The sequence below is a fragment of the Anabrus simplex genome, chromosome 1, assembly GCF_040414725.1.
Source record: "Anabrus simplex isolate iqAnaSimp1 chromosome 1, ASM4041472v1, whole genome shotgun sequence".
Classification (NCBI taxonomy): domain Eukaryota; kingdom Metazoa; phylum Arthropoda; class Insecta; order Orthoptera; family Tettigoniidae; genus Anabrus; species Anabrus simplex.
The window spans coordinates 986,212,795-986,237,932 of NC_090265.1; the positions used below are offsets into that span (position 1 = coordinate 986,212,795).

A 25,138-nucleotide genomic window follows, 5' to 3' on the forward strand; every position below is an offset into this window, starting at 1 on the left:
TCAAATTCAAACCAATTCCCGCAAACACAAGGAAGACAACCAAACAGATCACACGCTTCGACGATGATAAACTTCGGCAAAGGGTCGAGGAGTTCCAGGAGAAGGCTAGACCAAATGACTGTTACTTTAACAACGCCAAACGTCTCCTTGTTGAGGCTGCCAAAGATGTTGCAGAAATCAAGAGAAGCAAAAAGCATGCCTGGTGGAATAGTACCTGTGAATCAGTCCTCCAAGAAAGACTCAATGCGTGGAAACAGTACTACTCTACGAAATCAGAAAATGATTGGGAAACCTACAAAACCCAACGTGCCCAAGCAGCTAGGGTGTTCAGAACTGAGAAACGTAAATACAAAAAATCTCTCATTGAAAAGATAGAACAAAACTTTAGGAAGAATGAAAGCAGAGAGTACTACAGAGCCTTCAAATGCAAACTCACTGGCTATAAACCACCATCTCTATGCTTTGAGCGAAAGGATGGCACACTGGCGACGTCAAATGAAGAAAATTGCAGCATTCTGGCAGATTACTTCAAGAATTTACTTAATTGCTCTAAACCGCAAAGCGCCATTGAGACCAAGGAACCCTTACTCAGGTACCCAGATTCCAGACCACCCGACAGAGATGAGATCAAGCGCCATATTGCCCGTCTCAAAAATAACAAAGCGCCGGGGGAAGACTCAGTAGTAGCAGAACTATGGAAATATGCCCCAGAGGAATCACTTGATATCTTGCAAAAGCAAATAGAAGAAATTTGGAACAAGGAGACCCTACCCGAAGATTGGAAAATAGCTTTGATCCATCCATTACACAAAAAAGGCAGCATGAAGAACATCAACAACTACAGAGGAATATCTTTGCTACCCGTGACTTACAAAATTCTATCACTTGCCATCCTGGAGCGTTTGGAAGCACAAGTCGAACATCAAATAGGTGAATACCAAGGAGGGTTTAGAAAAGGTCGCTCAACAGCTGAACAGATCCAAAATCTCAAAACGATCATCAGATATTGTACACTAAGGTCCAAGCAGTATGTGTCTGTCTTTGTGGACTTTAAGAAAGCGTACGACTCCATTGACCGGGAAGTCCTGCTAAACATCTTAAATGAATTTGGAGTTGATTTGAAACTGCTGGCATTAATTACAGCCACCCTGACCGATACAAAATCCAAGGTGAAGTTCCACGGATGTCTCTCGCATTCCTTTGACATCAAAACAGGAGTCCGACAAGGTGATGGGCTATCCCCGATACTCTTCAACTGTGTTCTTGAAAAGATCATCAGAACCTGGCGGGTGAGATTATAGGAAACCAACTACAGTCCATTGAGAATAGGAACCAAATCCAAGGGGATCGCAACAGACTGCTTAGCATTTGCCGATGACATTGCTGTTCTCTCAAACGACATAGAAACCGCTAGAGCTCAAGTTGGAATTTTAAAGGAAGTTGCCGAACAAACTGGTTTGCAGATATCGTTTGAGAAAACAGAAGTAATGACTAACATCAAAGAGGCTCCAGCAAAACTCCGTATAAAATACGGGGACATCACCCGAGTAGACAAATTCAAATACCTGGGTGAGATCATCATGAAAAATGGACTGGACAAAGAAGCACTTCAGGAGCGAGTACGCAAACTGCAAATAGCCTACCAAGCATCCTGCACAATCTACAACAAAAAATGCCTATCCCAAAACACCAAGATACGTCACTATGAAACAGTTCTGAAGCCAGTAGTTCTATATGCAGCCGAAACCCTGTCTCTAAATGCCAACAAAGGACTCCTTGAAGAACTGGAGAAAAGAGAACGCAAAATTGTGAGAGGAATCTTGGGATCAAAGTACAGAAATGGAATCCATCAAAAGAGATCCAACAAGGAAGTCTACAGCAAAATAGAGAAAATTACCGACACAATCAGAAAAAGACGGGCACGATTTTACGGTCATCTGAAAAGAATGGATGGAAGAAAGTTAACTAAAGAAATCTTTCACTTTTTTGATTCAAACCCCAAAACTACAATTTCCTGGTTTAGAAATACCAAAGAAGACCTGCAAATGCTACATATCTCAGCTGAAGACACCCTTAACAGAGATCTCTTCCGCAAGAAAATATTGACGAACGGGCTAAACCAAGACGAGCAACCGAAGACACGGTGCCTCTTGGACAGAGGAGCGTAAGCAGGCCCACTCACAAAGAATGAGGGAAATTTGGGCTCTAAAGAAGGCCAAGTTCAGTGTCAAATGCAACAAGACTTAACGTGGTCCTTGATGGCCCCAGCGAATTATATATATAATTATAATTCACGGCAGAACGGAGAATAATAATAATTCTAAACCAGATTAAATAACCTCGAACAAATACGCACGATTAATGCAGCAAACCACAGAATGTAATTATCCGTTTAGGCAATATGAACACTAAAGGAACGGAGGTGGGAAGCGGCGGGACCCTACCCAGGGCGTTGGAAGGTATTGGCATTATTGGTGAAACGAAATTAGCGGTGATTTGGAAAATGCATTACATTTTACTCTAATAATAAGGTCGATAAATTATTATTTCACATCTGTACCTTTTGCCAACGATCTTTATGCTAATTACGAACTGGCACTTGCAGGTACATTACAGAAAAATAAGAGAGAAATTCCGCCAGAGCTTCTGTTAGTCAAGGACAGGCCTGTAAAGAGTAGTATGTTTGCCTCTGGATGAAAACCGATACACAATTACCTCCTGACCTTATATGTACCAAACAAAGGAAAGAATGTCTTAATGTCATAAACAGTGAACGGTGATGACACCATTGATCCCGATTCAGGTGAGAACAATAAACCTGAATGGTGTACATTCCGTAACCTCACTGCAGGAGGTGTGGAAGTTGTAGATCATTTGGAAATGTAATATTCTATATGAAGAATAAGTATCCATTGGTCTCTTGCTACTTTTTCCAGTATCATGGGTAAGGGGGCAGATGTTGTTGAAATGTCATCTTTCTTCCCTTTGAGTTAGGACGGTACTCAGTAGTATAGAAATTCATTCTGCGATACATGAGGGCAGATCGGAAAGTAACGCACAGTAATTTTTTCCTCCCCCGATATTGCAGCTGGAATGTTGAAATTTCATGATATAGTTTGAAGTTTGCACTACAGAAAGTATTTTGTTTTCATGTGCACACTAACGAGAGAAGTCGGAACTACGAAACAAACATGGCACGCATGTTACTGTCGTCAACGTGTGAAGAGCAGCGAAGTGTAGTTCGATGTTTGTGGGCCAAAGGTCATACACAGAGAGAAACTTGCAGGGACATGCATGGCATGTATGGGGATGACTTGTCAGAACTGTAGCAATGTCTCCAGGTGGTGTGCATTCTTTCAAGAGGGCCGTATGAACCTTAGTGATTCACCACTCTCCGGACGGCTGGTAAGCGCTTCAACTTCGCAGAATGTCCACGCCATTGAGGCAGCAATTTTGAATGACTGACGTGTGCACCTGCGAACCTTATCACAGATGTTCAGCATTTCCTGTGGTGTATGACATTGTTCATGACACGTTGAAATTCCGTAAAGTTAGTGCTTGCTGGTTGCCTAAGAATCAGACAGACAACCACAAGGGCCAACGAATGATGACAACCGTGGATCACTTATTGTGTTACACTGCAGAAGGGCATGAATTTCTAAAAAGGAATCGTCACTGGTGATGAGTCGTGGGCATACCACTACACATTTTAAACCAAGCAGGCCTCTATGGAGTGAAAACATGCTGGTTCCCCAATACGAAAAATTCAAAGTGACTCAGTCTGCTAGGAAAATGCTTGTGACGTGTTCTGTGACATGTTTGGTGTGTTATTGGTGGACTTTGCTGAACACGGGAACACAGTGAATGCTGCAGGCAACTTTGGTTAAGTTGCATCATGCCCCTCATGACAAACACCGCAACATCAATGCTGATGGTGTCAAACGTCTTCATTACAATGCCTGTCCCCATGTTGCTGCTCTTGTTCATGAAAAACTTGCCAAATTTGGGTGGGAGGTGTTCCAGCATCCACCATACAGTCTGGACCTGGCACCGTCCAACTTTCATCTGTTTGGTCCCATGCATAAATTCCTGGCCGGCCAACACTTTACAACAGATGCGGAAGTGAAATCAGCAGTCCACAGATGGCTATAATGGACTACGAATAGGGAATATTGAAACTGGTACCACGATGGGAGAGATGTGTTGAGAAACTTGGTAACTATGTAGAAAAGCAGGCCAAAAATTTAAGTTCATTTGTGATTTGTTTGGTTTTGGTACATATTAAACTTTTTGGAAAAAGCATTATTGTGCATTACTTTCCCATCTGCGCTGGTAACAAAGTATAATAACTAGAGCCCGGAAGTTAGGAAAAATGCCTTTTTAATCTGGGTGTATATATCGAAGTGTCACATAGAGATAAACATGTTTCTGTACGTTTGGGAATGGTAATAATTTTGCCTTTTGGATAGTTTAATGCCTAGGGGCCGTATTTTTTGGTAATAGTGATACGCACAAATTTTTTTCATATCTGCTTTCTTGCCTATATATGACCTTGTACTCACTTAAAAGTACCGTATTTTAGCAAAATGAACTCGCAAAATATTGCAAAATCTGATTTATGTCGCGAATTGCGCAAATAATCATGAAATATACCCCATTTGGTACGAAAAATGCTAAATAGTACCAGAAAAGCTCTCCAATAAACGTTCAAATGCTTCTGAGAACTTGACTATTGTAGTTTCTTTCTAATTGCTTGATAGGCTGTATAATCTCTACACAAATGCATACAAAGTGATGAGCACTATGTATCGGAAGTATGTGTATTCATTTCCGCGATCTCTAAGGCAGTTAATAAAAATCTGTGTACGTTATCGATTACAGAAAATGGTATTATGGTCGTAGCAAGATCGGTCGTAGATACAGCAGTGCGCATTATACTCTTTGGCAGTGAGAGTTCACTCCTGGCAAATGTCCAGCATTTAACCCTGACAATTACACCATACGATTTTCTGACATGTCGTGCGAATGAACGCCATCTAGCGCATTTTTTCTCATTTCCCTATATCAAATTCAGACTTTTTATTGTAGTCACTTCTTACAACAAATTTTTTTAAATTGTTCAATATCAAACGGTAATATGTATATGCTAGCTGAAACAATGCTTGTACTTTTTGAGTCGTTCCATTTTCTTGTAAATTAAAATGATCGAATTCAATAAAACTTGCAGTTGGTGCGAACTATTTCTAGAGCATAACGCCTACCGAAACATAATCTTAAATAATAGGCTTTGAGTGGTACGTCTTCGAGACGTGTGGTGTAACTAAAGCAATATTTATAGACATGTTACTCTCAGGGTTAAGTATTAAAATGCCGAAAACTAAAGTCACAACAGTTTTCTTTAGAGGGATGAGGAATACAGCTGTGAGGCGTTTTATGTATTTGATGCTGCAAGAAATATTCCAATGTGTAAGTACTGTAATATTCGTATTACGTGGAAACGAAAAGACACATGCAATAAACAGAAAATCAGAAACACACAAAAAGTAGAAGAATGAAGCAAATGAACATAATTCTAAGCGGCAAATAATAATCGGCGATACTTTACACATCGCAAGGAAGTTGAAAAGTGATAGAGAGCAGTTTGTAATAGACACAACAAAAGCATTCATGCCAGCCAGCTTCCTATAAAAAAACTGGATAATCCCGGCATGAGGACATGGATGATTATAAAAGGAAAGGTAAATAATACAACATTTCTTGTAAAATACGACAGTATTAGTAGGCCTCTTGTAAATAAATTGCCTGGGTGAGTAGCAATAATGTTATTGATTTTGTCCCACTAACTACTTTTACGGTTTTCTGAGACACCGAGATGCCGAGATGTTGTCTCGCAGGAGCTCTTTGGGGTAAAAGTAGTGACACAGGTCTGACGTGTTTGAGCACCTTCAAATACCACCGGACTGAACCTGTCAACTTGGGCTCAGAAGGCCAGCACCTTAACCGTCTGAGCTACTCATTCCTGGTCGGGCAGCACCAGCATATCCATGAACATCTTCCAGGACTATATGGTTTGCAAAATGCAGTGAAAGCACATCTGGTACAGGAGAAGAAAGAAAACATTGTTAGTGAAATTTTAAGAGGTTTGATAGAAGACCACAGTGAATTCATATCCATGTATCTGCAAGCGTTATGGTTTCCGACATCTAATGTAATCAACGAAAGGGGCTTCTCGGCTTATACAAAGATACTTTCTGACTGTCGCACAACTCTGCATCCTGATAATGTTGAAACCATGCTTAGTTTGTACTTTGTAGACAAGTAATTCAAAATGTAAAAAAATGTAGGCTATGTATGAGGGTCGAGTCATAAGTCATGGCAACTATTTTTTTTTCTCGCAAACAGGAGACAACATAGAAAATCTAAGATATGCATTTGGACATATAGGGCATGTACTTATGCATAGTGCCTGAAGACAAATTCTTACTTCAGTAGATTCTCGCAGGAAAGTGACACAACACAGGCCATTCGTAAACATTGTTTTATTATGGTATAGACAGCACATACACAAGACTACGTACAAAGGACATGTCTCCACTGGTTACAGACCTTTGAAATAATCACCCACGGTTTCCACTGTGCCTTGCTGGCAGTGGGGCAGGCGATAAATACCATTCGCTGCATGTGTATCACTAACGTGCAACACCTCTCTCCGAAATGCTGTTACGATGTCTTCTTTGTTAGCAAACTGTTGTCCACCTAATGCTTCTCGCAGCTCTGCATGGTATTGGCATGCCTTTCTGCTGCGGAGAACTGCTATTTTAATATACGATCATTGCTCCTGCTTGTTGACTTCTGTTTTGTGACGCTCTCACTCAGTGAACTTGGGGGCATGCTTAGACCCACACTATTGTTTACATACACCATCTAGTGGCATCATACGCAAGTACATACCGTACGTTTCCAAATGCATATCTTAGATCTTCTGTGTTGTCTCCTGTTTGCGAGGAAAAAAAAAGTTGTCATGACTTACGACTCGACCTACGTAGAAATTCATATTACAGGGCAGATCACCTAACTTCATTTCGAGGTATCACTGATTTATATACTGGTATTTATTTCTATAATATTTTGTGTATTTAGTTGTTCTAAGATTTTTTTTTTTTTTTTTTTTTTGCTAGGGGCTTTACATCACTCCGACACAGATAGGTCTTATGGCGACGATGGGATAGGAAAGGCCTAGGAGTTGGAAGGAAGCGGCCGTGGCCTTAATTAAGGTACAGCCCCAGCATTTGCCTGGTGTGAAAATGGGAAACCACGGAAAACCATCTTCAGGGCTGCCGATAGTGGGATTCGAACCTACTATCTCCCGGATGCAAGCTCACAGCCGTGCGCCTCAACGCGCACGGCCAACTCGCCCGGTGTTCTAAGATTTAATAACAATTTAATACCTTACAAGAGTTCACTTTAAAACCCTTAATCACAAAATTAGTTAGATCTACCCCATATCACAAGAAACGTCAATCGTGTCGGTGTGGCGTAAAGCCACTAGAAAAAGAAAATCAATCATTATGACAGTTTATTTCACAAAATATCTACCAAAATAGTGTCAGTTTTAACACCAAAATCAACAGTTTTATTTCACCAAAAAAATAAGGGCCTTATTAACGCCTTTCTTTCTTTTAAAGTTGTTGTGGATATTTTCTGCTGTTATGTATTAAATTGCATCAGTGGGAAGAACAAATTATTCAAAATTACTGTGTTAATAATAAAGAAAATATGTCATTTTAACTTAATAAATAGAAAATAACATTTACATAAACGGTATTTTCATATTACACAAATCTCTACTGAAAACTCCACAACCAAAATGGCCGAGAAGATTGCCAGGTCCCGTCCTTGCTACGTAAAATTAAGTGCTGGTGGTCATTATTGTTTTAAGAGGAAGAACAACTGGGTAACCATCCTCTGTTAACACTAATCAGAAGGAAAATGGAAGAAGTCCGATACTTCGATAAATGAAGGTATCAGCAAAAGGAAGAACCATGAAGTGCGCGAAAATGAAAGACTTCCTATGCCTCGCAAATCTAATATCATCGGGGTCAGAAAAAAACAAGAGTTGACCAAGGGAGTTCAGACAGGAAAGGTAAGAGCCAGGAACCTGACACAAGTAAGTGGAATCAACACCAGACTCAGCTGGGGGAACTGTGGTCGGCCAACCCACACTCCCAAGTTGAGAGGCCCTAGTCCCCCTATTAGTCGCTTCCTCTTATGACAGACAGGGGATGCAGTTGACGTTGTTCTATTATCTCCCCATCGGGGGATGCAAGATTAAGTACTAAAACATGATGCAAATGTGTGTTACGTAGCTTATGTTAAAGCATCTTTTTTTATTATAGTGCTAATTTTTGTCATTATAAATGCCTATTTTAAATTTATTGCCTATTTCCTAAATGTTAAGTGCTTATTTGCCTGCCTATTTTAGCAAAAATATATGCCTGAACTTCCGGGCATTAATAATGTGTTTTTATTTTGCATTTTTTGCCAATTTGGAATGATCAGTCATTATTTCAACTTTCTAGAACGTTTGTCAATATATACATTTTAAAGAATGTTTAGATCATTTTCATTTTTTTAATTTATGCGTTTTATGTCTGTTAAAAAATTATAACTTTTTCTTACATATGGTTATACAGTGTTCTCCCCAAAAATTTTCGTCAGCCGGATGGCAGGAATGAATAGCCGGGCGGGGAAAACTACGTAAAAATGAATAAGAAAACATTTCGTTTTATTCCTCTCAGGGCATTATTAATAATAATACGGCATCAGATACTGTGTGCAAACATATTAATTCGATGCCATATGGCTGCTTGCTCGTCAGTGTCGACGTTCCGTACCGGTACTCTAGGCCTACTAGATGGAAGAGTAAACAGAATCTCTCTTGGGTGTTAAGGTAGAATTTTAGTGAATTTTGTCGGGTAAATACCAAATATGTCACCAGATATCTTTTACATGTTGACATCATACGACATGGAGTGTCGCCCTTCAAAAATCCGACGAACCCGGTACCTCCACCACTGATCCACAGAGGGCATTAACAATAATATCAGACAGGTAAAATATTTTAGTGTTATTATCTCGAACAAGATGTTCTGCTGCTCGTTCATAATCAAACACGGGGGCATGTGGAGTGCCATACGGGTTTCTGACGTCATGAGGAATCGAGTGCTCTCATGCGATTCCACATAATCCAAACACCGCTCGCGCATAATACTACAATATAGTTAAGCTAAACATTTAAACTCTGATGTAATTGATGCAACTATGCTAACAATAATGATTTATCATTTAAATGAACAGTTTTACAGTTTAATTTGAAGCCAGCAATGATTTAAATATATATTAATGTTACCTAATTAGCGTGTATCTAGGTTATGTTAGCCGGGCGATCTGTAGAAACGGCAGGGCGGTGCGCCCACTAAAATGGTCCTAGGGAGAACACTGGTTATATTCGCTATATATATTTCATGAACAAGCTTGACAGCAGTTTTTGGTGACTAAGAAAGGGCAAGAAAAGGATTTATATCTGTGAGTCCTGTTTCCAAGATACATGCAGGAATATGATACAGAACTCTGATAATTAGGAGAAAATATTTCCTAATGTGTGCAGCAACCATTGCACCCACCCCTACAGCTAGTCATTCACCATTACGTACCTCATGGCCAAGAACAAATGGAAACAATAGTTATATAACTTCCCACTTCAGTACAGAATTATGGTCCCAAGTAGTTTTCTCTGCAAGAAAAAATCAAAAGTGAAGCCATCATGAAGTGTTCTCTCTCTCTTTTTTTTACAATTTGTCTTACAGTACATTGTTCTGACACAAATAGTTCTTGCAGCGACGTTGGGATTGGAAAGGGCTAGGAGTGGGAAGGAAGTGACCGTGACTTAATTAAGACACAGCCTCATCATTTGCCTGCTGTGAAATTGGGAAATCACGGAAAACCCACTATCTCCTGAATGCAAACTGATCGCTACCGTGACCCAAACCATGCAGCCACTTGCTCGTTATCACAAAGTGTATATTTAATTCAGCTCGTTAATAAATTTGGAAAAGACATGTGTACAAAAGCTGGGCATGTTTTACTTTGTTAAACTTGCAGTGTTACAAGTACAATGCGGAAAAGAAATTTGTTGTACAACAGCACATTAAACGAAAAACATCTCAGAGCCATAACGAATGCGAAGAACAAGTGTTCCCAGGTTCATCTGGCGGGGGGGGGGGGGGGGGGGCAAGTACTATATCCAGCAAATCATTATGCCTTTATTTATATACACTTCCAAGTCAAGTAAATTGCGATATATGCCGGGCTGAGTGGCTCAGATGGTTGAAGCATTGGCCTTCTGACCCCAGCCTGGCAGGTTCGATCCTAGCTCAGTCCGGTGCTATTTGAAGTTGCTCAAATACGTCAGCCTCGTGTCGGTAGATTTACTAGCACGTAAAAGAACTCCTGCAGCACTAAATTCCGGCACCTCAGCGTCTCCAAAAGCCGTAAAAGTAGTTAGTGGGACATAAAGCATATAGCATTATTATTATTAAAATAAAAAAATAAGGCTTCTAGAAGGAAACCATAATTTAATTTCATCGATTGCAAATGTTAAAAACATTTAAGCTCTTTAGGTTTTTTCATTTGTGAAATTACCAGCGCTTCGCCCCAGTGTAGCAGTGGGCTCATCAGTTGGATTGCTACACCTTTCCAAGACGCTGGTGGCTAGTACGCCGTAGAGACACCACTGCAAGCCTCTTATGAAGGAGAATGCAGTGATGGTACACTAGGGGAAGCATGTCTCTCCACTTAAATGCCTGCCTTTGGCCTTTAGATTAAAAGTAAGGTTCCTAGAAGGAAACCAGAATTCCATTTTATCAATTGCAAATTATTAATCATAAGATAATTATTTCTGTAAAAACAAGAGCTGAGCAGTGAATAGAATAGGGATATATTTCTTGTAAAATCTTTGTTACACAGTCACAAATACTCAATTTGGTTAAATATTTTAAAGTCATTTTTTACTTATTTTGAAGCATTTTTTCATACATTCAAGGGCATTTTATTGATCGCTTTTAGTGATATTTTAGGTCGACAACATCTGCCCCGTACTCATGAACATTTGGAGCAATAAGCACTCGGATTACACAGGCCTGCAATGATTTTGCAACGTGGAATATTTTATGTCATAATTGTCAAATCAGACCTCCTGATTTTGAAAATAGTACCAGCGTTTGCATGTCATGTTCTGATAATGCACAATTTTGCATTTAACACATAATTGAAAAATGGTCATTCTAGTATTGGATCACTATATGTCCCACTTGCTGTATGGTCTGTTTATATGTGTAATATTGTGGAATCATTTGACATCCTGTCTCTAGCACTATCTCGGTTCTTCACAAGTTATCTGATTACTGCATTACCAGCAGTACCAGCATCCCCCCCCCCAAAAAAAACATTTCTTATCCATTTCCATTATCTTACATCAATAAAGACACTGAAGATGTGAAAGAAATTTGTATCTCCTCCAATATAACTGCAGGAATCTACCTCTCCCTTCCACAATATAGTTTTAATCTCATGTCAGGCAGTGGCTGTATTTTAAATGTGTATTTTGTTGTGAATCGAATAATTTTTGCTATATTTGTGGGTGTTACATGATAAAGTAGAAAATAAATATTACCCCATATATTAAGAATTTGTCTTTGTCTGTTTTCAAATAAAATTAGAAAATCAAGACGAACAGTTTGCTCCACATATCGCATAAAAAACTTGTGTAGAAAATGTAAGACAATGCAACAACACAGTTCGTTGATCTCTTCCCTTTGAAGTGTCAATGGTTTGGTGTGAACAAGGAAATCTAGAGTAGTACCAGTACTTCATGCTCTTCAAGTTTGAAGTTTGTAGGAAGATGTATACTTTTCCCCAGACTTAGATGATGGCAGGCCATAGCCTTTGAGTCAGTCTAAACTAAATGATTTTGTATGTTACTTGGGTCTCAACAAAGAAATGAGTGAACTTTTAGGTTCAAGATTGAGAGAAGGCAATCATTTAGGTCCTGGAATGACCTTCTCTGGGTACAGACATCATGAAAAAGATTGCAAAGATAATATCCATAATCACAGCAAACCCAGGAATTTCCAATAGTTCCACAAATATGTGGGTACAACAGTGAAACTTTTATTAAACCAACACAAATGTACACTTTTTATAATGAATACATTTATCATGTTCATAAATTCAAACTAAGTGAACATAACCGAAAGGAAAAAAAAACCAAGGGTTCAGTTTGCTGTAACATTCCTCATATAGCTTTGAAAAACAGAAGTATCTGTCTTAAGGTGATGGTTTGTGGAGTTCGTTAAGACTTGGAATCCATAGGACATCCAGAACATTTAATACAATGTGGTTGAAACATACGCAGGGGACCCCTGAATAACGAGTGTAACCTGTCTGGGTGGTCATACAAGTACCTAAATATCATAGTCTGTCTGGGGTACAATAATCCATGTTTGCTGGATCTTAGTGTAGCTAGACAATGGTACTTGCCAGATTCTGGGTAGAAATAAGACACGTCATCATATCCCACATGTATTTAATGGAGTTAAGGTCCAAAAACCTACCAGGCCAGGGTAGAGGACACACACCATGTTAAGCATGCTGTATTACCTTTGCGGCATTGGGATACACATTATCCGGCTGTAAAATAGGTTCCCTGTAAGTGTCTACATGTTGTTGGAAGTCAGGACTGCCACCATCATAGATACTCAAAGCACTTGCCTTTGTGCCATGTATAAATACCAGTAGTACCAGAATATGTTCCATTTGTTCAGATAGTTATAATACTTTTTGTTCATCTGCAATTATTTATCTATGCCTATTTCAGATTTTCCAGCATTAGTGAATGTTTCTCATGGACTTTACAGGCCGCCTGGTGGCCATAATCATTAAGGTGTCTGATCTGACACCATGGTTAGCCGGTTTGAGTCCTGTTGGTCAAAAAAAAAAAGAGTCTTCATCAGAATGTTGCTGACAGGGTAGGAGAGGTGGGTGGTATACAATTTCCAATCACTAGATTGTGTGCCAAAAACTTGAATTCCAAACCTCTCTGCAGTGTTTGTGTGGAGTTGATGCTGTTGATGGTGATTCGTCTGTCGGATGGGAATGTTAAGCCTTAAGCGGACCCTTGGTACAATTCGACAGGAGTAAGCTATGTGCCGGTGCCGGTTTTCACCCTCTCCATTTCTACTGTCATATATAACATCATTCATTATATCTTACCCCATAGAGAAACGTGACAAGGTTTCAACATGCATACCTCATGGACTTACAGTGCCACATTACATCAATGATGGATAAGGAAAGTACTATTTAACAAATAATAATAATAATAATAATAAATAATAATAATAATAATAATAATAATAACATCATCATGTTAACTACCTGGGAGAAATTATCAGCAGCAACGGGATGGATAAAGAGGCCATGGAAAATAGAAGACTTAAGCTGGAAAGGCCACCAAAACCATTTACAACAAAAATAATCTTTCCATTAATGCCAAACTAAAACATTTTGATGCTGTGGTAAAACCAGTGATTCTGTATGGGGTGGAAACAGCAGCACTAACGAACCTGGAAAAACTACTAAAGGTTGAAAGAATGTTAAGGAGGATTTTGGGCCCAAGGGTGGTAGAGGGAAACTACAGATTACGATCAAATAAGGAGATATACAAAAGAACAGAAGACCTAGGAACAGCAATAAGGGAAAGACGGCTGTGATTCTATGGACACATGGTCAGAATTGATCCAGCATGATTAAATAAACAAATTTTTAATAAAATATACTACCATACTTGAAGAGTTGGGGGGGTTATGCCAAGCAGATGAAGGAAGAACTCAAGAGGTTAGGAATTGCAGATGAAGAATGTCATGATAAAGACCAAGTCAGGAAAAGACTTTCCAATATAAAAGTTCTTGTTGAAGAAAAGAAAGAGCTCAGAGGGGGAAGTTGGACTGAAAAGAGAAGAGCGCAACATTCTGAAAGAATGAAGACACTGTGGAGAAGGAGGTAGGAAGAAGGGATGATAAGATGGAAGTGAAGTGGTATTGGCGTGGTCCTAAGTTTGGCCGGTGTGCAAGAAAGAAAAAATAATAACATGGAAAATATCATGGGAATGATGTGTTGTCAGCAACAATGTCAGCTACAATCACTTTTTATTGTTTCAAGAATATGAAAACGAGAAACAGGGTTGCCACTTTGGTGATTTTGTCACCAGGTCTGGTGTTTTCAGGAAGTCATATGGTGACAGAATTTGAATTTTGTGACATGTCGAAAATATGGTGTTTTTCTTTAAAATCTGGTGACATATTTAGTAATTTTATAATAAAATATCAGTTTAAAAAAGGAAATACGGTCATAAGACGTATAACTTAGTAAAATATTATCACATTATATATCATATAAAATATGATATTAACATGTTTACGTAAGCGACTCACTTGACAATAAAACCAGCATCATTGCCACGCGTGAGCTAGAGCACGGGATTTTTAGCAGCATGAATGTGTATTTCCATGCATTATTGACCTTATTATTAAGGTGAATAATAGTGCGGTTATCATTCTTACTTGTGACTGGAAAAGTTAGAATGATTCATGCGAGGAGCCCAGCTGCCAGTGCCAATGTCACTGTGTTGATTAAATATAGTGTGCTGGACTTTTGAGTTGTCACTGTGTGGTAGTGTCTACTTCTTAATTTATGTTAAATGTGTTAATTACAGGGTTAGTGTAGTTGTGAACATTGGAGAAGTCTCCGTATAAACAGTGATTCAGAGACAAATGGCTTAAAGATGATAGGTATAATAAGTGGTTACTAAACGTAGAAGGAAATGCCACAAAAGACTTTTGCAAATACTGTAAAATTCGACTATCTTCTAAATTAGGAGATATTGAAAAACATAGGAACACTGTTAAACACATCAAGGGAGCCGAACCCTTTAGTTCTAATAGGCAGAAAACTTTAAATTTTAAACCAGTTAATCTTGAGACAAATTGAGTGGAAGGAAGAACGACAGTTTTCATAGCAGAACATTGCTCGGTTCAAGTGGTTGAGCATCTTAGTGAGTTGTGTAAAATAAATTTTCCTCATGGCAGAGGGATTAATAATTTGAAGTTGCATCGTACAAAATGCACTGCTATCATACAAAATGTGTTAGCTCCTCATTTTGAAAAAGACTTTTTTTTTTTTGCTAGGGGCTTTACGTCGCGCCGACACAGATAGGTCTTATGGCGACGATGGGATAGGATAGGCCTAGGAGTTGGAAGGAAGCGGCCGTGGCCTTAATTAAGGTACAGCCCCAGCATTTGCCTGGTGTGAAAATGGGAAACCACGGAAAACCATTTTCAGGGCTGCCGATAGTGGGATTCGAACCTATTATCTCCCGGATGTAAGCTCACAGCCGCGCGCCTCTACGCGCACGGCCAACTCGCCCGGTGAAAAAGACTTGATAGATGATTTATGTGAAAGTGAAAACGGTTATAGTTTGTTGTTGGATGTAATGAATGATATTTCGGTTACCAAGTTACTAGGCATTGTTATAAGATACTATTCAAAAAAAGTAAAAAGAGAGATTGTCGTGACATATCTACAGTTAGTAGAATTGTCAGAATGTACGGCTGATGCTATAGTTGAGCCTTTAGAGAAATGTCCGTGTAATAAAGGTTTGGATTTGACTAAATTCCAAGCAATAGGAACTTACAATGCATCCTTTATGGTAGGCATAAATCATGGCATTTATGTAAAGTTCAAGGCTAAAGTGCCAAATCTACAATTAATCAGATGCTTTTGTCACTCTCTACAATTGGCAGTTTCACATGCATCAGGGTGTTTGCCGAGGAACTTAGATTTCCTCATAAGGGAAGTTACGATTGGTTTTCGCAATTATCTCTACGGCAGGTAGTATACAAAGAACCATATGAGACAATAATTGAAGGTGACTCTCCTTTTAAATTAGTGCAGTTAAGCCAGATTCTGTGGCTATGCATCGAAAGTGCAGTGACAAGAATAATGCAACAGTGGATCGAATTAAAGCTCACTTTGAAATCGCTCGTCTTAAAGATCGCTGTTATACAGCCGATATTTTATATTCAATGTATAGCAATCCTCAATATTACATGTATTTGACTTTTCTGAAGCCAATTTTGGCTGAAGTGCAGACCGTAAATAAGAAGTTCGAAAGTCAAAACTAAAATCCTACAAAATTATTAGGTGACCTAATCCTTCTCATTAAGTTGTTATGCGCCGGGCTGAGTGGCTCAGACAGTTAGGGCGCTGGCCTTCTAACCCCAACTTGGCAGGTTCGATCCTGGCTCAGTCCGGTGGTATTTGAAGGTGCTCAAATACGACAGCCCCGTGTCGGTGGATTTACTGGCACGTAAAAGAACTCCCGCGGGACTAAATTCCGGCTCCTCGGCATCTCCGAAGACCTTAAAAAGTAGTTAGTGGGACGTAAAACAAATAGCATTATTATTATTATTATTATTATTATTATTATTATTATTATTATTATTATTATTATTATTATTATTATTATTATTATTATAAGTTGTTATGCACCAAAGTTTTACTACCCAGTGTCAAAGATGATGTCCTGAAAACAGAAATTAATAATCATCTGTACCCGAAGCCCTACCTAGGTTATGATTTCGAAACTAAAGTATCATCGTCCTCCCTTTCTGAAGACCAACGACAGAAACAACTATGCGATAGACGCGTGCTATTCATCATTTAACTTATCCAACAATTGAGGCTATGATTACCTGAAAATATAGGGATCCTTGAAAAAATGTCTCCCTTTTCACCTGAAAATTGTTTAAGGCCTTTGAAGTTGCAAATTATTGATATAGCACAACTCTTATGTTGACAATAATGCTATTCTGGCAGTAGAAAAGCAGTGGAGAAATCTGCTTCATATCCAGTGGACTGAAGTTACGGACACTGTGACATTTTGGGCAGAAGTTGATTCGTATAGGGATTCAACTAGAGAAAACCCTTTCAGCGAACTTGCAAATTTAACTACAGTATATGGACTCTCGTACTTCCTCATTCTAATGTCATTTCAAACTCTCCATTCTGTCATGTGTAAAAAATTTGGCTTGATTAGGGTAGGGAAATGCTGTTATACATACGATCTACCGAAAGAAGTACTGCAGAAAATAGGCACATTAGAGTCGTACAACTATACAGGTCAAGTACCCTCAACTTCTACAGATCAGCCATAAATAAAGAAATATAGTCGTTTTTTAATTTGTGTATAGTTTGTGCAATTAAATAGACTTATGTTAGGATTACGATAATTGATAAAATGCAGTGAACAGTTTATTATTATAATAGTGCTAGTGTTTTAGTGTGACTTGTATTCAATTTATCATATGGCTATAATATAGGCTAGACATGTCTTCACATGAGGACACCATTAGAGTTACTAAACTTCAGAGGCAAGAACAGCACAATTGAAAGAAGGTAAATGTAATTTTAATGCCTTATCTTACTAAATCTGGAGAATTTATAGAGTTTTCAAATCCAGATCTGGTGATTTCTGGTGTTTTTCAAATCCATATCTGCCGATAATGAGTATCTAGGAGTTGGCAACCCTGACGAGAAATCAATTAATTTAGAATTAACTTTATCTGTGATCTGGTCAAAGAGTATTGGGTGAGAGGGGGTATTTGCCATTGTGGTATTTCAGTCGTCCTTGGTTGGCATCAATGCCTCAACAACACGATTTATCAGAATCAATTGTGTGGAGATCCAGAGGAAGGATGAGAACTATGCAGACCCAGTGTGAGGTAACACAAACTATTGGAGTGTCTCTAGGTAGGATTTCTGGGCTATAGACTTGTTTTCAAACAACAGGAAGTGTTTGCAGAAGCACTTACAGCAAAGGATCACCATTATGTCTTACTAACAGTCCATCAGAACAGGCAGTACAATCCAGTGCAGCTTGAAGTACCTTTCCCAAAAAAATCTTGTGTAATACTTTTATTTCTCAGCAGTGTATAATGTTGTAAAGTAAAGGCTTGTAAAGTATTGTACACCTTTTGTATAATTTTATGCCCTCTATTCTCGTTTTTTAAATGTAGACCTTTTGTAGTTTTCTTAATGTTGGATAACAAACAGGTTTTCTTCTCCATCAGGAAGGAGAAAAACTATGCCGAGAAGGAGAAGAACTAGAGCAGCAGCTATCATCCCTTGTGTGGATTTGTACCAGCACTCATTCAGTCAGTAAAGTGACGGTTATTGATGCCAATAATCCTGCCGATATTCTGGAGAGCTTCAATGTTTGTAGCTCTCACCTCTTGTGCATAGCTAGTGTTCCAGGTAAGGCTTTTGTATACTTGTTATGAATCATGTTGGGAAATTGAGGAATGTGATGCATACATATGTTGGCTGTACGGTGTAGGATTAGCATGCCTGCCTCTCAACTGGAGGCCATGGGTTTGATTCCTAGTTAGGCCAGGGATTTTTACCTGTTTGAGGGTTTTCAAGGTCTACTCAGCCTATGTGATTATGATTGACAAGCTATCTGCTAGTGAAATGGCGACCATACTATAACAACTGAGAGGATTTGTCGCACTGAGCATATGTCACCTCGTAATTTGCAGGCCTTTGGGCTGAGCATCGGTCATGCATAGTAGGCCAAGGCCCATATATATTTTTTTTTTAGTTACAGACATGCTGACATATATCTTCATTGTAGACTCTTATGCCTTTTAGTGTTTAATGTGCAAACCTCCATAAATGAACTAAGCTTCTCTACAATCCTTTGTTACCAATTAACTTATGGCCTTGTTTAGTCCCACACCTATCATCTTTATTTAAATCATAAAACTAGAAAAGTGATGTGAGGAGAGAATTTCTACTCCAATTCATTGGAACTGTGAATGCAAACGAGCCTGACCTGAAAAAAATATGTTGAAATTGTAAACTGGACTAGTATGATCCCACATTTTCTGACATTTGGTATTATATGCAAAAAAACTAAAGTTTGGTTCTTTTATAGTCCTTGTAGACCTATTTTATAATACTCATGGGCAAACTTTTGAAACAAGAGGAGAGTTCAGGTTCAATCTGAAACACAATGAAATTGCATGCCATGAGTATGAATCTTAGGAGGGAGGGAGCCTGTAAATCTCCACTGGATTGACGTATTCATTTGTTTTATTTAAGGTGTAAGGAAAAGTGCATACAGTATAAGGTGGAATGACAGATATAATGTGAAGTCAAGTTAGGAAGGAGGAGATACCAGACTCATCATTCACTTACACTGATGAAGACTTAACTTTGAAAGTTGTGACCTCAGTGTCATTCTACTCTGCATTGTAATGAAAATGAATAACAAGTGTATGAATAGTTCCCGATTCGCAACAGATATAAAAACACAAAGGGGCAAAGACAAACTTATCTGTTACTCTTTCACCCCTTGCATTGAAATTATTGAATTTTTCTTCTATTTTTATCCTTTTTTCTCTGTCTTTTACCAACTGTATTGTCCTTCTGTAATCTCTCCATTCTCCTGTGTTAATCCTACACTACCCCTATCAAGAATGAACTCAAGAATAACTCCCTCTGTGAGAGTATGCTCCACTCCGTGGTGAAAACGGGAAACAGAAACAAGCTGGTCATCGACTGAGAAGAAATAGCTATGGAATATCTGAGAATGTGTAGAGAATGGATTTCATCCTCATTTGTTAGCATTTATTCATGTTTATTTCTTGTCATGTTTTTCATGTACTCAGTTTACGCCTGCTACACTTGCCTGTCTGCTTATGCTGGTGATTTATATTCTTACTAGTATGTAAGCCTGTTTTCGACAGAAAAAATTAGCATGTAAAATGAAATTGGAAAATTGAAAAGAACATGTTAATGTTCGTGTCTTAAGAAAAAGTTACACTTTTCCACGTTACATATAAATTGTAGAGAATCATAACGGGTTATCATGAAATTTCCCTTTTTATATATCTCAGATAGAGAAATTTAAACACACTTGTGGATGATCATGAAAAATATTTCCATCCTATTCTTGGAATAAAACATGTTCTTCCCGAAGTTGTGTCTATCAGAATTTCTGCATGAACATTATTTTTGTCTAGCTTCTGTAATCTCTCCATTCTTCAGTCAGTCTCATTCTATTGCACAAACCAGCATCAGTATTTAGATTGTAAAGAAGAATATTATGGTGTGTCCAACTTTTATGTCTAACTTTGAGGTGGTGTGCCTGAAGGATGAAGAATGTTCTGAAATATTGTCATATTCTATGCAGTCAATTGTAATGTATAGTCGTAACACCTGCTGCCACCCCGCACAAAGAAAAGGAAAAATATATATATATATATATATGATCAGAGTTTATGCTATTATCAAGATAAAATTCAAATCTCTTGTAGGCACAAACCTTGTGAATACCGACAACGTTCAATAGTTTCTGAGACAAGTGTAACTGCGATGAGCTTATATAATACCATACACACATTCTTTTTTGAGGTACGGTATGTTATCATCTTTCAAAATGTTCAGAACCTGTTGGTTGATGATGTTAACTTGTTCTGCTACTTTTGGAAGAAGAATAGAGTTCTTATTATGATGTAAAGAAAACCCAAACAAATATTATACAATATGTTTTGAAATCTGGTTTTGTGAAATCTCATTAATACTACTTCGAACACCATTTTGGCCTAGTTCTCCACTGCTGAATTATTGAATATTTTACTATAGTTGGGATCTCCAGCAGTGTACACTATTTATAGTTATTTCGTTTTGGGCCAGAGGATAGAATATTTTAAAACTGACTGAAGAGGGGCCAGAAACAGCAAGGATATAAAATCTTGCTGGCAGCAATGTTTGAGGTTGTGAGAAGTGATTCAAAACATCTGCAGCTAATTTGATTGTCTTTTTGAATTTTCTGTAATTTTTTATTAAATTTCTGATTCCTTCCTAAGTGGATGACCCGTTTTTGTTGCAACTCCTTTCACTTTCAACATATCGGTAAACTCAAATCATAATACGTGTTGGTGATGCGATCTGAGACTGATACATGTTGTTCGCATTGTTATTTATTTTAATTGCATCTTGTTATTCTTATATTTTTTATGTGAAAATAAACACGGCTCTGCACAAAACAATACGGAATTCTCATATTTGCTTTAAACGTCATAAATTGATCATTAATAGAGAACAAATGTTTATAATGTTTTGGCTCATGCAATATGGTGTCCACATGTTTGTTTGCTTCAACTCTGGTAGCACATTGGTGATGTCTTCTATCCTATTCTGTTTCCGTTGGCTGGCACTGATGGTATTGCTGATATGGTGATGGGCACAAAACTTGGCTGCCATGAGTGAATTCATTGCAGTATATGTAGCCATCTCTCTTTGTCCATTTAAGACCATGAGCGCCAAAGAGAAGGCCACGTACCGTTCATGTAAAATAAATTGTGGATGGACATAATTAAACCTCATGCCAGTAGGTCAAGATATGCACATCAGCACAGTGGATATGGCACAAAGACTTTATTTTAAAGAAGGAAGCCATACTTTCCAGTATTGACTTAGTTCAATGTACCTTAAAACCTTTCCAGTCTGTCGAACACACAAGTTCAGTATAAATATAAAAGAAAAACCATACTATTAAACAAAGGATGACATGTTTCATTCTTAAAAGATCATCAAATTCTATCAAGTTACACTCAGTATTTGGGAATATTAAGTATTATTTCTGTCCAAACACTTAGGAATTTGAAATTTGGAACTTATCTTAATGAAGTCCTGCTTTGTCTCCATTCCAGCATACAATATGAGGTGTTTGAAAGATCGTTGCTCTTTCATTGGCTTGAATCCAACCCGCTGCAAGTCCGTAACCCCCCATTATCTCACTTTCTCCACCCTGGTCAGGTCAATATATGCTGCACTTCCCCTTCAGGTGCTTTACCCTTAGTGTTCCCTTAGTATTATCATTCTTGTTGCTATCATTATTATTTCTCATATTACAGTGCTTAAAAAAAATGCAAGGGTTCGTAATGAGCATTTAAAGGTCTGCCTGTTATGCCAGTAATTTTATTATTATTCTTTTTAATTAGAGAGTTCTTGTAAGATATTATTTTTAGTGGAAAATTAATCTAAAATATTGTCTCAAGTGGTGAAAGACATGTCAGGGTATTATGTAGGATGTTCCAAGACTTTCCAATGCCACCTACTCTACATTTACAGTTCCATCTTGGGGTGCCGCATGACTAACAATGATTCTTTCGGTGTCGTATCCACTATCAACATGGCCCTCACCCTACTGGGTTCCTGTAGAAATTTCTTTGGATGTGGCAATACTGGGTAATGCCATTCATTCTATTGCTGCTTTAGTTTTAGGTTGTGTGCCTGTGTCCAGGTTTCATCAATGGCCACAGTATCCTGTAGAAATGCATCCTTTTCATTGCTATGTCTGTCGAGATGGTACCATCTGCTTTGAACTGGTGCCATTTCTGTATGTCTTTGAGGTGGTGGGGAACCCAGTGGGATGCAGTTTTCCTCGGGGTGAGGATGTTCTTCAGCATGTGCCACGTACATGTCCAGTGATGACTAATCCTAGTTTCTAAGGATAGTTCTCACAGAATCATTCGGTGGTCTACGGAAATGAGCGCACACACTAACTCTAGGTAGTCATTAGAAATGGACGGCTGACTTGTGCAGGGTAAATCTACGGACACATCAGAATCCTGATGGAATGCACATGCAGACCACATGCTGAGGTAGACATCTGGCCTCATGATACTGGATCGCATCTCCAGTGAAACAATCAGGGAAAGATTTGGCATAGCACCAATTTGAGATAAAATGCACGAGAGCTGTCTACAATGGTTTGAACATGTACTAAGGACAGTGACTAATACTTTCAGAAAGACAGACTAAACGTTAGAAGCAGGAGACCAAAGGGACGACTAAAGCAGCGATGGGCTGTGATACTCTTCACAGAGATCTGAAGAGTGTCAGTCTCCATCCTGACATTGCCCAGGACAGAACTAAATGGAGGCAATGAATCCATGTAGCAGGCCTTGCCACCTGGGGCCTATTCCACAAAAGTATGGTCTTGTACATTACAAGTTACTAGTGTGGGTTCTTGTAATGTATGGAGTTGTACATTTCTGTTCCACAAAAGATTGATAGTCTCTTGTATATTACCAGTGAATTGTTACAAGTTTTACAAGTGACGACATATCAATAAACATACTACGTCATAGCATGAATCAGCTGTTTATCTTCGTATTCCATTCGTTGAATTAGGTTATGCTTGCCTCATTTATCGTAATATCGTATTTTACTGTAACTTATGCAGCGAGATTGAAAGAACTAATATTCCTGTGAATTTTTTAATGCTACGATGTTATTTTTCAGTTTATTTCTTTGATGATACGAAATTACTCCGTTATTATCACCCATTCTGTTCTTCCGTGATCCTCGCGTATGTTCTACGAGAGTCTAACATACCTACCTTGGTCTGTCATTAGGAATCAGATGCCGCTAATAACGATATTCGGCCGCCAAACTTAACTGTTACGAAATTGCAAACTCTGCATGAATTGTTAAAATGATGTCAAGAGAAACAAAGTTATTCATTTTGAAGGAAATAGAAGGTAGGAAAGATATTCGTTTCGGTGGATTCAGCGAGAGTCTGAAAAAACAAGACAAAATAAATGGTTGGATGGAAATATTTGACTTGGGAAAAGCTCATGGAGGTTTTGAGGGGAAAAGTTGGACGTATGTAAGAGATATTCTGCTCATTAATGATTCCAGGAATGTCCTTCTTGGAATATGTTTTTTTTCAGTATTTTCAGGCCAACAAACAATTTGAGGAAATTTTATATCATTTATTGCAGCTACCACAGACCGAAGATTTTGCCATCCCAAGCATATCTGTAGTAACATGGTACTGACCACCATTTCCTAGCCAATGTAATGTTGTTAGTAAATGTTGTTTAGCAGAGAGAGATTTATTTCTGTTCGTAGGATATTTTAAGCTATGGCCAATATCTATCAAAAGTTCTTCCACTTGTATTGTGCTTAACCTAAAACGTTCATTGTATTCAAATACAGTGTTAAACTGGAAGTTTATTCTTTCCCTGTACAGACGATAGTTTTCATTTTCATCACCATCACTATCACTACTGCTAGACCACATATTTATCAAAATGTATCCAAAATAAGCGTATTTAAATAGCACTAGTACATTTATATATTATTGTCCTTTCACTGGTAGAGAATTCTCCTCATTTCGCTAGTAAGTTACAAGTACTAGTACTTTTGTGGAACACGCCTATAAAAATTCACTAGTAATTTGTAAGTATGGAGTAGTAAAGTACAACTGTAGAAAATTCTTTTGTGGAACAGAAACTCTGGTATTTGTACAAGTTACTAGAGAATTTACTTGTAATGTACAAGACCATACCTTTGTGGAACAGGCCCCAGGAGGGACAAACGTTGAAGAAAAATATGACAACATAGCATTAATCTATATAATAGAAATTTCCCTTTAAATTTTGAAGCAAACAAATTAAATTAAAAGTCCTTGTAAAAGTATTGGTGCTACCAAAAGATAGTGGGATGGTTTGAATATACAGTAAAACTCCTAAAGTTAACCAAATTTTCATAGTGCTGGACCTTACTTTATAATGAAAGGCATGTCTTTCTTTTTTTTTTTTGGACCACCTCCTTAACTTGTATCATGACCATAATAATAATAATAATAATAATAATAATAATAATAATAATAATAATAATAATAATATGGCCTCAGCTACCATGTGCAGACATTTTAATTTGATGCCATCTGGCTGTGTACTCAAAATTTAAACGTTCCATTGTTCAACAATTTCAAGGTTCCATTTTACTCTGGCCTACTGGATGGCAGAAACTGAATCTCTCTTGGGTATCTTTGGCTGAATATTAATGATTTTTGTCAGGTAAACACCAAGTATGTCATCAGGGATTTTTTACATGCTGATATTGTTCAACATGGAGTGTTGCATGGACTTCTTTCTGCCCT

The 25,138-nt window shown here is 38.2% G+C and overlaps 1 protein-coding gene across 29 annotated transcripts in view; it reads left to right on the forward strand.

Moving 5' to 3' along the window:
- Positions 1-25,138, forward strand: part of syd (JNK-interacting protein syd) — a 648,626-nt gene that overhangs the window by 341,786 nt on the left and 281,702 nt on the right. For all 29 annotated transcript variants that reach the window (XM_067136859.2, XM_067136850.2, XM_067136852.2 and 26 more), the window contains one exon: positions 18,246-18,429. In XM_067136859.2, the coding sequence (XP_066992960.2) occupies positions 18,246-18,429 (184 nt within the window). The remainder of the gene's footprint in view (positions 1-18,245; positions 18,430-25,138) is intronic.